This window comes from Engystomops pustulosus, chromosome 6 (assembly GCF_040894005.1).
Source record: "Engystomops pustulosus chromosome 6, aEngPut4.maternal, whole genome shotgun sequence".
NCBI lineage: Eukaryota > Metazoa > Chordata > Amphibia > Anura > Leptodactylidae > Engystomops > Engystomops pustulosus.
Genome location: NC_092416.1, coordinates 103,563,760 through 103,580,794, shown reverse-complemented (window position 1 = coordinate 103,580,794; position 17,035 = coordinate 103,563,760). Strand labels below are relative to the sequence as shown.

At 40.0% G+C, this 17,035-nt stretch overlaps 1 protein-coding gene across 3 annotated transcripts in view; it reads right to left on the bottom strand.

Moving 5' to 3' along the window:
• LOC140065819 (3-beta-hydroxysteroid sulfotransferase-like) overlaps positions 1-17,035 on the bottom strand; it is a 132,860-nt gene that overhangs the window by 36,719 nt on the left and 79,106 nt on the right. For all 3 annotated transcript variants that reach the window (XM_072113377.1, XM_072113379.1, XM_072113378.1), the window contains exons 5-6: positions 7,283-7,377; positions 4,733-4,913 (exon numbers count right to left, since the gene is read on the bottom strand). In XM_072113377.1, the coding sequence (XP_071969478.1) occupies positions 4,733-4,913; positions 7,283-7,377 (276 nt within the window). The remainder of the gene's footprint in view (positions 1-4,732; positions 4,914-7,282; positions 7,378-17,035) is intronic.

Below are 17,035 nucleotides of genomic sequence, written 5' to 3'. Positions count from 1 at the left end.
GTACTGAGCTGGAGCACCGGATGAGGAGAAAAAAAATGGTTTTCTTGTTTTCACAACACCATTAATTAAAAAATTATAGAAGTCTGGACAACCCCAACAATTATGAAGGTGCTGTATGTATTTGTATACATATGTGTTTTTCACTCTTTGTTTCATTGTAGCCAGTTGATAAGATCAAAAAAGTTCTTATTAAAGGGGTTTTCCCATGAACAAAAGTTAGGCCCTATCCAAGGGATAGGGCCTAACATGCTGATCAGTGGGGTCTCAGTGCTGAGACTCCCACAGATAACGAAAACGAGGGGTCCAATGGGGCCCCACATACCTCTATCGGACTCCTTGTTGCTCTGTCACACTAATGTGACCGTTCTGCTCCATTAATCTCTATAGAGCTGATGGAAATTGCCACGTTCGCTGATCTGCGCGGCCCTCTGCTACATTAGTCCGTTGCAGCAACGTTTTTGTGATCTGTGGAGGTCTCAGCACCCGTGGATAAGGCCTAGCTTTTGTTTGTGGGAAAACCCCTTTAATGTGCATTCTGCGCCCTATCTTGACAGAAAAAATTCAGTAGAAGCACAGTTTGAGCTAGTATAGCCAGGAGTCTTCTTGGGAATGATGCAACAGGTTTTTCACACCTGGATTTGGTGATCCTCTGCCATTCTTCCTTGCACATACTCTCCAGTTCCCTCAGGTTGAATGGTGAACGTTCGTGGAAAGCCATTTTCAAGTCTCTATTAAGATGTTCAATTAAGTTTAGGTCAAGACTCTGGCCAGTCAAGAATGGTCACAGAGTTGTTCTGAAGCCACTTTTTTCTTATTTTAGCTATGTGCTTAGGGTCATTGTCTTGTTGGTAGGTAAACCTTCACCCCAGTCTGTGGACAAGAGCAGTCTGAAAGAGGTTTAAAACCTCTTCTTTCCTTATATCTTCTTTCCTTCAATTGCAACTAGTTGTCCTGTCCCTGCAGCTGAAAAACACCCCCATAGCATGATGCTGCCACCACCGTGTTTCACTGTTGGGATTGTTTTTGCCAGGCAATGAACAGTACAACTTATAATTAACACCAAGAAGCTCAGTCTTCATCTCATCAGACCAGAGAATCTTATTTATAGCCTGGAGTCCTCTATGTGTTTTTTTTCATATGACTTGCACTGAGGAGAGGTTTCCATCAGCACACTCTGCAACTCTGCAGTGATAACTTTTTCACATCTTCCTACTGCATGTCTGAGGCTCAGCCACAGTGATCTGGGGGTTATTTTTTTTTACCTCTCCCACGATTGCTTAGTTGGCTTGATGGCCAGGAAAGGAAGAGTTGTGGTCCTCCGAAACTTCTTCCATTAAAAGATTATGGAGGTCACTGGTTTCTTAGGAACTTTGAGTGCTGTAGAATTCTTTTGTAACCTTGGCCAGATCTGTGCCACAATTCTGTCCCTGAGTTCCTTAGGCAGTTCCTTATACCTCATGATTCTCATGTGCTCTGATATGCACTTTGACCGGCTGGACACCTCAGAAGGTCTTATGTGTGGCACAGAAGTAGCAGGCATGACAACACCTCTAGCCTGGGGCCATCAGCCGCACACACTAGTGCCTGCAACAATCTCAGCGCTCTATGAAGAACTTACACCACAGGCTGCCATGCCTTCATCTAGAGCCACAAAAGCAACAATGGGAGGTGAGCCCCACCCCCAACCACCAAATTCTTGCTATTTGACCCAGATGCAGTTACAGAAAAAAACTTACCATCCCCCACACCAATCCTCCCTCGTCTCACTTCTTCCACTAATACAGGTGATGTCCAGCCCAGCTCTGCTGCTACTGTCTGATCAGAGTGCAATCAGGGTTTGGTCAGTGAGTTGGTCATCAGAGTTCAATCAGTTGAACTCAGATTTTTGGTGTTTTCAATGCATTTTAAACTAGAAGTGCAAAAACGCGTAGTCTTTGTTGTGCACCATTTTTATATTCACAATAAACGGACACCATTTTGGAAATATTTTGGATCAGCGCCATTTGTAATACGTCCATTTTACACTCCTTGGGGTATGTCACGACCAACCCTAGGTTCATTTATCGCTACTACACATACCTGAGGCCACATACACCACAGGAAAAAGGACAAGGCTGCGATCACATAGGCTTTATTTCAGAGTTGTGCCTGTTACTAAGCACAACTTGAGAAGGTTAGTATACCTTTATTCCTAACTTCCTCAATTTACAAAAGTTAATTGTGCGCTAGGTAGCGCTATTTTCTTTGTCTTTTTATTTTTGAGCATACTCCTAGTTCTGCATTAATTGGCGACATCCATTTGGCTAGGGTAGGGCGCTTAGGAGGCTTCCAATTCAGCAAAATAACCTTTCTACCATAGAACAGAGCCCCCACAATTTAGCCTGAAGAATGTCCCTTACCAGACCCAGAAGACACACCGAGGGGAGCAGACACCCAGGAGACCCAGATGCTCGTTAATGTAAGAATGAAGGTCCATCCAATAATCCTGAATGGATGGGCATTCCCAATGCTATAGATTTTTCATGAGAATATAACAAATTTATGTTTCTTTTAATCTTAATTTGTTTATTGATATTTATATCTTTTTTACATATCTAGAAATAGTGTTGTGTATACCAAATAGTACATTTTCTTGTTTCTTTTCCCTTGATACCAGGGGATATAAACACAGAGAACATAACTATCATAACTATATAATTGTTATCATTTAGAAGGGTTTCTTTTGAACACTGTGTGAAAGGATTGTGCAAATAGCAAGCTGTTGAATTTAGTGTGTGCTGCTGTGCATTGAATACACAGAAATATTGTTGCTATTGCTACGCAAATTAGACGTCCAGTGGAATTGATTTCCAGAGCATCCTCCCAGTTTTATCATCTAGAACCAGCCACTAACATTGATTCAAAGCGCCATGCAAACCCCCCCCCCCCACACTCAAATGCAGTCTATGCATACATAGACCACTTATGAAGCAGAATCTATCTTTGTAGTTCAATGGTCAAAACATTACATAATGATGTAAACAGACACTGAAAAAACTTTTAACACCTTGCCGACCGAGGAAGAACTATATCATCCTAGCGCCACAGGGGATGTATGGAGGGAGCTCACGAGTATTGCAATACAGTAGTATTGCAGTATATAGTATTAGCAATCGGACCCTGCAGGGTTAAATTACCCTGGAGGATCTCAAATAATGGTAAAAAAAATTCCAATTTTTTTAAAAAATATGAAAAAATAGTAAAAAAGAGTAAAAGTTTAAATCACCCCCCTTTCCCTAGAACTGATATAAATATAAATAAACAGTAAAAATCATAAACACTTTAGGTATCATAGCGTCCCAAAATGTCCGATCTATCAAAATATATTAGCGATTTTTTCCCAGCGTTTAACCCCGTAACGGAATTTGGCACCCAAAGTCAAAAATGCCACTTTTTTGCCATTTTGAAAAATATAAAAAAATTCTATAAAAAGTGATCAAAAGCCCATACAGTCCTCAAAAATGATAGCATTGAAAACGTCATCAAAAGTCGCAAAAAATGACACCACCCACAGCTCCATACACTGAAGTATGAAAAAGTTATTAGCGCCAGAACTTGGCAAAATGAAGAATTTTTTTTTTTGTACAGAAGGTTTTAATTTTTTTAAATGTATGAAAACATTATAAAACCTGTACAAATTTGGTATCCTCGTGATCATACCAAACCAAAGAATAAAATAGACATGTGATTTGGGGTGCTCAGTGAAAGCTGTAAAATCCAAGCCCACAAGAAAACGGCGCAAATGCGTTTTTTTCATCATTTTCATTGCATTCTGAATTTTTTTCCCGCTTCCCAGTACACAGCATGGAATAATAAATACCACCACTATGAATTGCAATTTGTTCTGCAGAAAACAAGCCCAAACAGAGCTCTTTACATGGAGAAATAAAAAAGTTACAGATTTTTGAAGGTGGTGAATGAAAAATTAAAATGCAAAAATGAAAAAGGGCCACGTCCCTAAGGGGTTAAACCCCACCACCACCCATCAGCACTTATTGTATAAAACCAAGTTAGCAACACTGGCACCTCAATTTAATTAAGCGTGCAGAAAACAGAAAGTTTTATTAATAGCAGTTTTCAGTTTTAACCTGTAATATGTCATGGTTAGTCTTATAGGCATAAAAATATATGTATTGTTTTTCTCACTTAAAGGACATCTACAACCAGGATAAAGGATTGTAAACTAAGCACACTGACATATTGTTTTTCTCACTTAAAGGACATCTACAACCAGGATAAAGGATTGTAAACTAAGCACACTGACATATTGTTTTTCTCACTTAAAGGACATCTACAACCAGGATAAAGGATTGTAAACTAAGCACACTGACATATTGTTTTTCTCACTTAAAGGACATCTACAACCAGGATAAAGGATTGTAAACTAAGCACACTGACATACTGGTCTGTGTCCCCTCTGGTAGGATCTGTTCTCCTTTAAGCTCGTTATGCCATGTTCTTTACAAAAAAAAGAAGTTTTTAAAATTATGCAAACGAAGCTGAGGGGCTCCAGGCTACATTTTTTGTAAAAAAAAAAACCAGGGCATAACAAGCTTGAAGATGAACAGATGCTACAAGAGGGGGCAAATACCAGAATGTAAGTGTGCTTGGTTGACATGCCTTCATCCTCGTGGTTTATGTCCTTTAAATCAAATTGAAACTAAAATTGGTCATACTCATAATCATACTCCACCTTTTCTGTGAAAAGTTCCCTTTTCTTTGTCAAAATACTCATTAGGCACAGCAGAATAGTTGGACATGGGGTTTGTTTTCATTGCTTGAAAAGAAGAATGTTCTACTACTGAATCTATTGCAGCATCATTCAGTTCTTTTCCAAGGAATTGACAAATTTTAATTACATTGGCTTTCGGGTCCTAAAACAAATGAAAAATGTTAAACAGTATATTCTATTGAATAATAATCATATGGTAAGAATGACCGGACAATATGTTCTATTTGTACTTAACAAATATTATATAATTGTACTTAATAAATATTATAAGTTAGCAATCAAAAAACTACAGCCTATTGCTTACATGGATTTGTCAGCCTATTATGCTATCCTTTTTTAAAAAAAAATAACATCACATTACAGCTACAGATGGGTAGCACAGAAATATTGCACACATTGGAAACTACAGAAATTCTTAAGTTGAATGCATATTTAATTTCCTGCTGATTTCTGAAGACACTCTGCTTCATTCTCTGTTCTTCCAATCATTTGTTAATACCTGGTCACCAGTGGCGGATTAAATGTCCCATGGGCTGTTCACACGACTAGGGCCTCCCAGCACCCAAACCAATATATGCCGTATGTTAGGACTTAAGTGCTACTTTATATCCTTAAACGTATACTGTTCATAAAAGTAATTTAATGATTAACTTCAATCATGCTTTTATAGCCCATCTATTTAAGAAAGCCAATCACATTCCTTACCTGCATGAAGTCCTCCACCCTGCGACTGCCGTCCCCTTTTCTAAAATGTCCACAGCAGATGCCCCCCTTTAATGTAATGTTCACCTGAGATGGCACCTCAAATGAAATGTCCACAGCAGATGCCCCTCTTTAACTAAATGTCCCCCCCAGAGGGCCTTTATTGAAATTTCCACCCTAAGTGCCCCCTTTTAATAAAATGTCCTAAGCAGGGCCATCTTGAAAGAAAAAAAACTCACCTTCGGCTTCTTCTCCCTGGCCCCATGGTTCCGTCTTCTCTTCTTCCGGCCCGGACACATCACTATGACGCGGCGGTGATGCAGCTGCAAGACATCATATTGTAAGGGCCCATGCGGCTCATACACTATGATGTCACTCGGCTGTGACACAACTGCTTCATAGTGATGCGTCCAGCAATGGGGACGGGGAGAAGAAGCCGTAAGTATAGATTTTTTTTTTTATACTGATGGTGGTTCAGCGGACATGGGCCCCTCCGAAGCCAAAGGCCAATACTGCCTACATGAAGATCCGCCATTGGTGGTCACTACTTTATCTTGGGAGTATAGAGTAAGACAAGTGGTCTTTCTAGTCCTTGATTTTACAGTGCATTTTCCTAAGTGCAGATCATAAGTGCATATCAGAGTTATACCAGACTTGAACTAATGGTGAACACTCCATGTAAGTACTAATACATCTCTAATCTGGCAGATTAAAAATGTTATTTGTGGCAATAACAATTTTTCCACCATTCTTATATCTCCACAATGATCACAATATTCAGGCATCTGCTAATGAACTGTCTAAATACCTTCTGCCCAGTCATCTGATCCTTACACTCCAGCTTCATAAATGCGATCAATAACCTCATTCTCTATCCTTCTCTTACCAAATTTCACTATCTCTGCTTCACCTTGCAGCTGGTGATATCTCTCCTAATCTAGTTCCTTCTAAACAAATCCCCACCATTACTTCTGCCTTCTGTCTCAGACCTATCTCCTCCAAATGTTGTAATCATTCTTATCTACCACCTACACATCTGACCACCTCATTACCCCCCTCCTCCACTCACTCTCTCTCCGGAGTGCTATGGAACACACGTTCTATATGCAACAAACTCTCACATATTCATGACCTCTTCATTTCTTGGATACTGTCTTTTCTGGCAAACCCCTTCTGACTTATTCTCTCATTCACTGTTACCTTATGGTGGATTTCAGTTTATTCATGCTCCCCGGCCGTGAAATATACCTGGTGAAGGAGTTGGCATTCTCCTGTCAGACAACTGCTCCTTCAGCACAATACCACCTTTACCCTCCCTCACCTTTCTGTCTTTCAGCGTTCACTCCATCTGCATCTATGCTCCCTCTAACCTTCAAACGACATCTAGGACCCCCAGAGTGTGTATTATTGCGTACTACTTTTGTAAAACAAACACAAGTTACTGCATTATAAAATCCTAGATTATAAAGACTGATATGTGTACTGATATGTGTACAAAAATATGTTGATCTCCATGATGGGATCAAATACATGCTTAAAAGGCACCAGTATGAAAGACTGTATGCAAATGAGCCTGCGGGGCTCCAGGCTCCAGAGGTGTTAATTTGCATACAGTCTTTCATCCTGGTGGTAGATGTCCTTTAAGGCAATATAACCTATAGAGTTATTATTATTATTATTATTATTATTATTATTAATAATTCCTATATGGACAGATTGTGCCTTCCAATAAATGTTCCATGTTGCACACTTTATTACTTTAATGAAATGAAATCTGTTGCTAATTATTTTAAATTACAAAGTGCATACCTTAAGCATATCTTCATATGACAAAATTAAAACATTTGGATTATCTTTCACTGTTAGCCATCCTTTCACATGTTCAAACCAGCGACCAAAGATAACTACAAAAGAAAAATAACAGTAATATATGTGAAGCCCATTAGTAATAAAATATAACCGGACCTTTTAGATTTAATTTAATAAATGAGAAAAACACTACTCTGTTAACAAAACTTGAACTGAAAATATTTATTTTTTAAAGAAATGTGTATATACACAGCATATTTCAACACAGTATAATTAAACAATGGCAAAACTGGAAAGAACTTGCAGACTACTTGCACATGTATTTATAAAGTGTCTGCACCAGTTTTGTGTCGCAGCTGCACTGTGACCATGCGCCACTATTCTGCAGCATGAACAAAGTGCCACAGCAATGCACACTTCCAGAGCAGTGCAGGGGGTGCCAGATTCATCCACCCTGCACATTTCACAGTCAAACTGCACATAGTGCAGTTTGCACTGTTTTTAATAAATGTTGGCTAATGTCTATGCTAGCTTACTTCAATGGGACTGAGCTACAACCAGACATCATGATGTGACTGGCCTGAGAAGTAGAAGCTTCAAATTCCTGTTCTCAGGACTGCCCCTACAAGTCTTAAAGTGAAACTGTAACCAGGAATATAATTTTTATCTGGTGTCAGGTTCCAATAGCCTTTGCTATGCTGATTTTAAACAAATGCCTTGGTCAGCATTGTGAATCATTTCAGTGCTTTATATAAATTTAATTTACATTACCTTGCCCTCTGCCAACTGAGTGTGATGAGTTTTAGATAGTGGCATAGCGAACCAGGGGGGACAGGGGCAGTGGGAGGAGATAGGGGGAGGGCCGGGGGAGCGTAGTTCAAGGGGTGGGTGATCTCCTTCCCACTCTATGCGCACCGCCGGGCCCTCCGTAGTGATCAGCGGTGTACTACTTTAGATGCACACATCACTTTTCACTGGATGCATGCAGCGATACTACTGCTTCCTGCGTCCATTGTCCAGTATAGGCACCGACGCCATTGCTTAAGCGACGGCATCTGGGTCATAGGCACCTAGCTCATCGACTGGACCGGAAGTCAGCGGGAGCTTTAAGAGACGATTGCAAGATGCAAGCTGGGGCAAATTTGGGGGCTACTATATACTGCTGGGGAAGTGTGGGGGCCACTATATACCGCTAGGCATGTATGGGGCCACTATACACTGCTGGGCATATGTAGGGTCCACTATACACTGCTGGGCATGCGTGGAGGCAACTATATACTGCTGACCATGCGTGGGCAATACCATTATACTGCTGGCCATTTGTGGGGGATACTATTTACTGCTGGGCACGTGTGGAGGCTACCTGTATACTGCTGGGCACGTGTGGAAGCTACCTGTATACTGCTGGGCACGTGTGGAGGCTACCTGTATACTGCTGGGCACGTGTGGAGGCTACCTGCATACTGCTAGGCATGTGTGGGGTTTGTCTGTATACTTCTGGGCACGTGTGGAGGCTACCTGTATACTGCTGGGCACGTGTGGGGGTTGTCTGTATACTTCTGGGCACATGTGGGGGTTGCCTGTATACTGCTGGGCATATGTGGGGGTTGCATTTATGCTGCTGTGCATGTGTGGAGGGTGCATGTATACTGCTGGGTACATGAGTAGGATTTTCTGGATTTTTCAGTCTAAGTTTAAATATAAATCTCAAGTTTTATTAAACAAGCAATAATAATGACAAACCCAGACAAACACCCCCCCCCCCCCCCCCACACACACACACATATTTGGTATTGCCACATGCGTAACAATCTGTACAATGAATCAGTAATGTTATTGGACCCACTTGGTGAATGTGTAAAAACAAAACTGGAAAAACTTGCCAGAAATGTAAATTTTTCATAAAATCCCATCTCAAAAAAATTTCCAATAAGTGATCAAAAAATGTTAATGGTTATATGCTCCTAAATGGTACCACTGAAAAGGACAACTCAACACACACGTAGTAATCTATAGAATAAGGTTGACCCCTTACTGACATGGGACTTAATAGTACGTCGTATGTCGGTTCACGGTGCATGGAGAGGGCTCGCGGGCCAAGCCCACTCCATAGCCGGTAAGTCTTTGCTACATATTGCAGCAAAGGCTTATCGGTAACACTAGTATGGCAGTATATGATAGGATCGTACAGACACCAAAAATTCAAATCACCCCCCTTTCCCTAGAACTGATATAAATATAAATAAACAGTAAAAATCATAAACACATTAAGTATCGCCGCGTCCGAAAATGCCCGATCTATCAAAATATGATAATGGTTTTTTACTGCGTTTAACCCTGTAACGGAAAATCGCACCCAAAGTCGAAAATGGCACTTTTTGCCATTTAAAAAAAAAAATTCTATAAAAAGTGATCAAAAGGTCGTACAGTCCTAAAAATGATAAAATTGTAAACGTCATCAAAATCCGCAAAAAACGGCACCACCCACAGCTCCATACACCAAAGTATGAAAAAGTTATTAGCGCCAGAATATGGCAAAATCCCCCAAAAAAATTTTGTACAGGAGGTTTGAATTTTTTTAAATGTATGAAAATACATGAAATCCAATCCCACAAGAATACGGCACAAATGCGTTTTTTTACCAATTTCACTGCATTTGGAATTTTTTTCCCGCTTCCCAGTACACGTCATGGAATATTAAATACGACCATTTTGAAGTGTAATTTGTTAAGCAGAAAAAAAAGCCAACACAGCTACATGGAAAAATAAGTTACAGATTTTTGAATGTGGGGAGTGAAAAATGAAAACGCAAAAATGAAAAAGGGCTGCGGCAGGAAGGGGTTAAGGGGTATTTTTAGTGTATGGTGTACAGACCCCAAAAAATACAAAAAGAAAGGAGACTACAATTGACAATTTTCTTTTACTCCATACCTTCAGGAGTTAATAAAATCTCATCAATGAGCTACTACAATGAAGTATTTGTAAAGTGCATCTCATGTCGCAGAAAATAAGCCTTTACTTGACCAAATTGCCAAAAAAATTAAGATTGTATAGCCATTAAAAAGTGCCAATGCAAATCTGCTCTAAATGGCGCAGCTTCCCTTCAATGCCATGCCGTGTGCCCATACAGCAGTCAACACCACATATGGGGTATTGTTAAACTCGGGAGAAATTGGGTATCAGACTTTGTGGAGAGTTTTGGTATTTTATCCACAGAGAATGTGTACATTTTTTGAAAAACACATTCATTTACCCAATAAAATTTCAAAATTGCATACGATTTTATTTTAACCCCTGTAAAACAATTAAAAGGTTAACAGACTTCATAAAAGTTGTTTTACATACGTTGAGGGGTTTAGTTTGTATAATGGGGTAATTTATGGGGTTTTACTATTATTTAGGCATCTCAAAGTGACTGGAAATCTGAGCAAGTCCCTCAATAGCATGATTTTACATTTTTTTATGAAACTTAAAAACCGAACCTAAAGTTCAAAGAGCCATAACCTTCTACAGACATGAGAGAATGCATAAAAAACCCATGTCCGGGGGGGGGGGGGGGGCGTCTAGCAGAAATGCAGAGTGGACATAAGTGAAGTTATCTCCGTTCCCAGTTTAATGAGAAAAGTAGCATATATTAACGAGGAAGACCGACCAGAGGAGAGCAGTAGGGCGCCCAGACACCGGGGTACAACCGACCCATATCTCTAACTTCTTTTATCTGCTCTGGAGCCGGTCCCCAACTCCAACCACGGCAGGTGACCTGGCCACGCCACGTGGTGAGCCGCAAGCTGCCCCAGTGAAGACCTCACATAAGCCCCGGCGCTTAGAACCCACAGCCCACCAGCAGATAACTCAGAGAGCTCATTACAATAGCCGCAGGCTCCATTCCCTCTGCTCAGGACCTGAGCGGTCTTGCCGGGCGACTCACTCTCTGCTGCTGGTGCCTCCTCTCTTCCTTCTGCAGTGCTATCTTGTGAGCCGCAGAGCGTTCCCAGCAACAGAAGCCACAGCTGAGAACCAACCCATTCCTCAAGCCCCTGATGGAACAGTATAGCCCCCTCTCAGCAGCAATGCCCTATAGACCTGCAGGCTGCAGCCCCCCAGTTAAAATACCTGCTTGGACCATCTGCCACAGCTGAAAACCAGCTCTCATCCCCTACATTCGGGCTCAAAGGCTATCACCCATAACAAGCGAGGAGTCCCTGCTCTTGAACAGGAGACCCGATCCCCTGAAGTGACTGCCTCGAGCAAAAGCCCTAACCCACAAGCTGATCTAACATTCAATATCGCTGGGGCTATCCGTTTTCTTTCCACGCCAGGGCAAGCAATCGGCAAGAATCTCTAAGTCATCTAGAGGATCTACCCGGCTTTCTGTGAGCTCTTGATCTTCCATCAATGTCCCTACCAAATTGGGAAGCTCCTATTCTAGATTTGATTACACCACCTCTTCAGGAATCACTGATTCGTTGGAAGTTGCAGGGCGGTCTGGGCCTTCCCGACTACAATGCAACTGTCCTAGCACAAATACAAAATCTGTACCGCCTAAAGATGCAGCTTGAGTGAGTGAGTGTGTGAGTTTAATCATCTACCATGATTAAACCCGAATGTCAGAATCACCACTTTTTCGCAATTTTGCATTGCATAAAATTTTGTATAGAAAGTGATCAAAAGGTTGTACAGTCCTCACAATGGTAGCAATGCAAATGTGATCTTGCAAAAAATTACACCTTACACAGCTCCATGCACCGAAGTATGAAAAAGTTATTAATTTCCGAATTTGGCAAAATCAAGATATTTTTTTATTGTACAAATGATTTTCATTTTTAAAAATATATTAAAACACATTAAAACATATATAATTTGGTATTGTGTGTGATTGTACTGAACCAAAGAATACATTTGAGCTGTCATTTGAAGTGCACATTTGCACAATGTAAAATGGAAACAGAAAAATGGAAAAGGGCAGTGGCATTACAAGAAAAAAAATCTTAGTACTAGTTCTCTTTTTCCTTCCAATGTGTTTATAACTTTATGACATCTAATGGAATCATTTACATTTTTACTTTTACATTTCTCATTCATACATCATATATCTCACTCCTCACAGCATCTTCACTTCATTTCACCTTTTTTTCACTTTTCTACTGTTGCCAGCACCCAGCAGTTGTTATATTCATCACAATTTTTTCACTTTTATCTGATTTTTCTTGTTAGCATTGGCACTTGGTTTGGTTTTACAAATGCTTTATTTTTTTTCATGAGCAACCCAGCTCAATGAAATCAAAGGTGTATTTCCAAAAAAAATACAGAATTTCACAGATCTAATTAAAAAAAAAAAATGGGGGGGGGGGGTTCAAAATGCATAACATTCAATGATTCAAGTACATGGAATTGCATATCTATTTCGATTAAAGTTAGAGACAGTAAATCGTGATATGGTATATGTTTAGTTAGAAGGGTTGACCTTGATGGTTTCTTTTGTGATCTTAACCCCTTCAGGACATAGGCAGGTTTTACATTCAGACTTTTTTTTGTAATCTGGCATGTATCGCTTTATACTGTATGGTTATAGCTTTTGAACACTTTAATATACCAAAATGATTTTGAGATTGTGTTTTCATGATATATTGTACTTCATGTTAGTGGTAAATTTTGATTGATATGTTTTGCTTTTATTTATAAAAAAAAAAAACCTAAAATTTACTTGAGAAATTCGCCATTTTCAAAATTTTAAATGATCTGCTTTTGAGACTGATAGTAAGTAAATCATTTAGGTGGTAAAACTTACATTTCTCATACCTTAACTTTTCATTTTCATCATTTTTAAAAATTCCTCTTATTGGTATATGATGGTAGACAGTTTAAAAATCTAGCACTATTTTTTTTCCAAAATTTCGAAAATGAAAATTTTGGGATATTTAAAAAAAATGAGATATAAATTATTAGAATTCCCATATGAACCCTTCCATTTTCAAATGTACACCCCTCAAACTGCTAGAAACTGCTTTTAAGAAGATGCTGTAAGAAGTGCTGCATAGTAACTAAAACAAAATAAAACTAATTTTGTCGGGAATACATTCATGTAGCCCTAGAATTTACACATTTTCAAAAAGATAAAAATAGAAAGCCCATCTTATATATAGTAGCGGCATGCGGCTGCCTGTTATGTCCTATAGAAATTAGTTGATTTTAGTTTTATCATTGGTGCTCTTTTGTAACCTCAAAATTTTTTCCATTAGTGGGGCCAAATAATGGCATTTTTTTGCAGGATAAAATGCATTTTCCAGTGATACCATTTTGGTGTTGCTATGGTTTCTTTATGGTTTACTAAAATTGGAAGATAAAATCTAATGTTGGGGAAAAAAAATCTATAATTTTTGCATCTTTCAAGTGGCATAACATTTTTATTTTTTTGGCTATGGAGCTGGTTGTTGGAAGACAGGCTTGATTTTTTTGCAGAACATGTTTTACTTTGCATCAATGGATGCAATGGTAAAAAATTATTATTAGTGGGTTTTTCACAGTTTTTTTTACATTATTCATTGTGCGGGTTGAATAATAATTATTTATTTTATGGGTCATTACGGAAGTGGTGATTCTATATATGTAGGGTTTGCGCTATGTCATTGTGTGACATTTGGTGAAGTTTTAATAGTGTACTTTGTGTGTAGAGAATTAATGGGGAGACTTTATTCGGGGAAATTTTATGGGACACTGTTACCTGGTGCTGAAGGATGACTCCCGTGCCTACACTACAAGTGTTCTGTCAGATTCAGCTCTATACACAACACTTGGTGGTCGGGGGGAGTGTTTTTCCTTTGACCCAACACTGATTGGCTAGGGCTTGGCTAGCAGCAGCTCAGCCAACCAGTGTTGGGGGCAGAATTAGTGATGGGAATTTCGTCTCTTTTGAACAAATAGGCTCAATTGGCTCAGGCCAATGAAAACAGCCGGTTCTTTTGGCTCTCAAACGGCTCTTTAGATAGAATTATGCTGGCACGTAGTCAGGGGGCTCAAGAGTTACCAGGGCTGTATAGGTATGAGTATATGTGACAATGGTCACAAGATTTTACAATCTATGAGGAGGAGGGGGACACAGGAGGTGACAGTGCTTGTACAATGGTCACAGGAACTTACACTCTTTGAGGAGGAGGACACAAGAGGTGACAGTGCTTGTACAATGGTCACAAGAGCTTACAATATATGAGGGGGACGACACAGGAGGTGACAGTGCTTGTACAATGGTCAAAGGAACTTACACTCTTTGAGGAGGAGGACACAAGAGGTGACAGTGCTTGTACAATGGTCACAAGAGCTTACAATCTATGAGGAGGAGGAGGGGGACACATGATGTGACAGTGCTTGTACAATGGTCACAGGAGCTTACAATCTATCAGGAGGAGGAGGAGGACACAGGAGGTGACAGTGCTTGTACATTGGCCACAAGAGCTTACAATCTATGAAGAGGAAGAGACACAGGAGGTGACAGTGCTTGTACATTGGCCACAAGAGCTTACAATCTATGAGGAGGAAAAGACACAGAAGGTGACAAATGCTTCTACATTGGCCACAAGAGCTTACAATCTATGGAGGACAACACAGGAGGTGACATAGATTGTAAGCTCCTGTGACCATTGTACAAGCCATGTCACCTCCTGTGTCCCATGCAGTTCACCCATGCATAGAGTATCAATCATCTTAACTATGTTGTACTTTATTAAATACTTATGCCAGGCTCAGTTAACCACTATCAATCAACTGATCTCTTTGGGAATTGGTCAGTTTCACAAACCTGTAAGAACAGCACAGCAAGCACAGGAGTAGAGACTCAAGTACCAGTCACAGGTCCTGTCCCCTCTTTAGTGTTATCTGTGCTCCATGCTGAGGGGGCGTGTGATTACTGAGCTCTGCTGCTCACAGAAACTAGCAGGCGGTAGATGTGTGTGGAGCCGAGCTCAAAGCAGTGTGTGCATGTGGCTCACTGGCTCAGCTCTCGGGTGGGAGCCAGATGGGAGTTTTGGGACTATCAGACGCACCACTGTTTTTCCCCCATTTTCTGGGGGAAAAAAAAAAGTCTTATAGTCCAAAAAACACAGTACTTTTTTCAGATTATGGGGCACATTTTGCCTGTGTAGTATGCACAGGGCACCAGATTCATGATTTCTGGGCGCGTTCTTTATGAATTTGGCACTCTATGCACTGCTCCAACAGAGTACACCACTTTTTTTGGCGCACCTAACATGGGCAATGCAATACCTGTGCAAGCAGTTTGCAATGAAAAGAATACGCAAAGTCTGCCAGAAAACTAGTGCACATCCCTTTGTAAATGTATCCTTTATATGTTAGTAAATGTATCTCTTTATATATTATAGGGGTTTATCAGCATTTTATTAATTTATTTTTATTTAAGAACATTTTTTTTCAATATTGGTTCCAACGCTACACAGGCATAGGCTGACACTGTGCTTTTAAGATCCTGTCACAGATGGATACTTACAAGCACTGCCTGCAGACAGCCCTGGGGTCCTGTTTAGACCTTATGGACTGCAATAGGAACAATAGGCAACCCCCAAAAGAGACCCACAGCAGGTAATTTAAATGCTGCAGTCGCACAGACTGCGGCATTTTTAGAAGGTCAAACTCCTTTTATTGGAACGAATAGCTGACACCCGCCCATACTAAGTGCGGAAGCTCAGCAATGGATTTATCCATTATGCATCCATTATCCATATGCTGTTAACCATAACAGCATAATAAAATAAGAGAACTACCAACAGTATTACACAGAGTAAGGAGGTCTTGTTATTTGTTCTGGTTTCACAGGTATTTCTAAGTGTCAAAGATTTTTCTAGTATATAGAGAGTTTTTGTGTCTTGAGAAAGCTATCGGATAAAGTCATCTTGTAAGAAAAGACCAAGTTCACTTCCTCAATAAACTGGGATAAAGATGGTTTTGTGGAGGATTTCCAGGATCTATCTAGAAGCAATTACCATTTGGAATGAAGTGAAAAGTCTATTGTATAGGTATTATTCGGATTAGAAAAAAAGGCGACTGAGGGGAGACCTCCTTACAATGTACAAATACTTGATGGGCAGTACAAGAATCTCTCCAAAGATCTTTTTATACCTAGGTCTATGACTAGAACGAGGGGGAATCCTCTACTGCTAGAGGAGAGGTGATTCTACCATCAACATAGACAAAGGTTCTTTACTGTAAGAGCAGTGAGACTGTGTAACTCTCTGCCGCAGGAGTTTGTTATGCCAGCTCTATGTTCATGTTCAAGAGAGGCCTGGATGCCTTTCTGGAGAGTAAAAATATATGGGTTATGGGGAAAAAAATATTTGTTTAATTTTTAGAGGTTTTCCAGCCTTCTATACTATAATACTATGAGTAATAGAGCCATTTTATCAGATTTGTGTAAAGGAAATCTACCATTAAAATCCAGCATGATAAAACAGTGGCATTTACTCATAGATCCAGGCACTGTTACTGTGGCAATACTCTTATATTTAATACTAGCTGTAGCTCCCAGAATTGCCTGGGATAGTAAATATTTGATCTTAGCTATAACAAAATAGAATGGATTAATACAAATTATTTTATATGTATCTATAGACTGTCTTAGACTGTCTCTCAACGTCTCTGTCACTGACTATCCCTTCTTTATAATCTTCTTTAATGTCTGTCTTTGTGTGACTGTCTCTGACACTCTCATTCTAGTGACTGTCACCTGAGACCACTTCCGAGCTCATT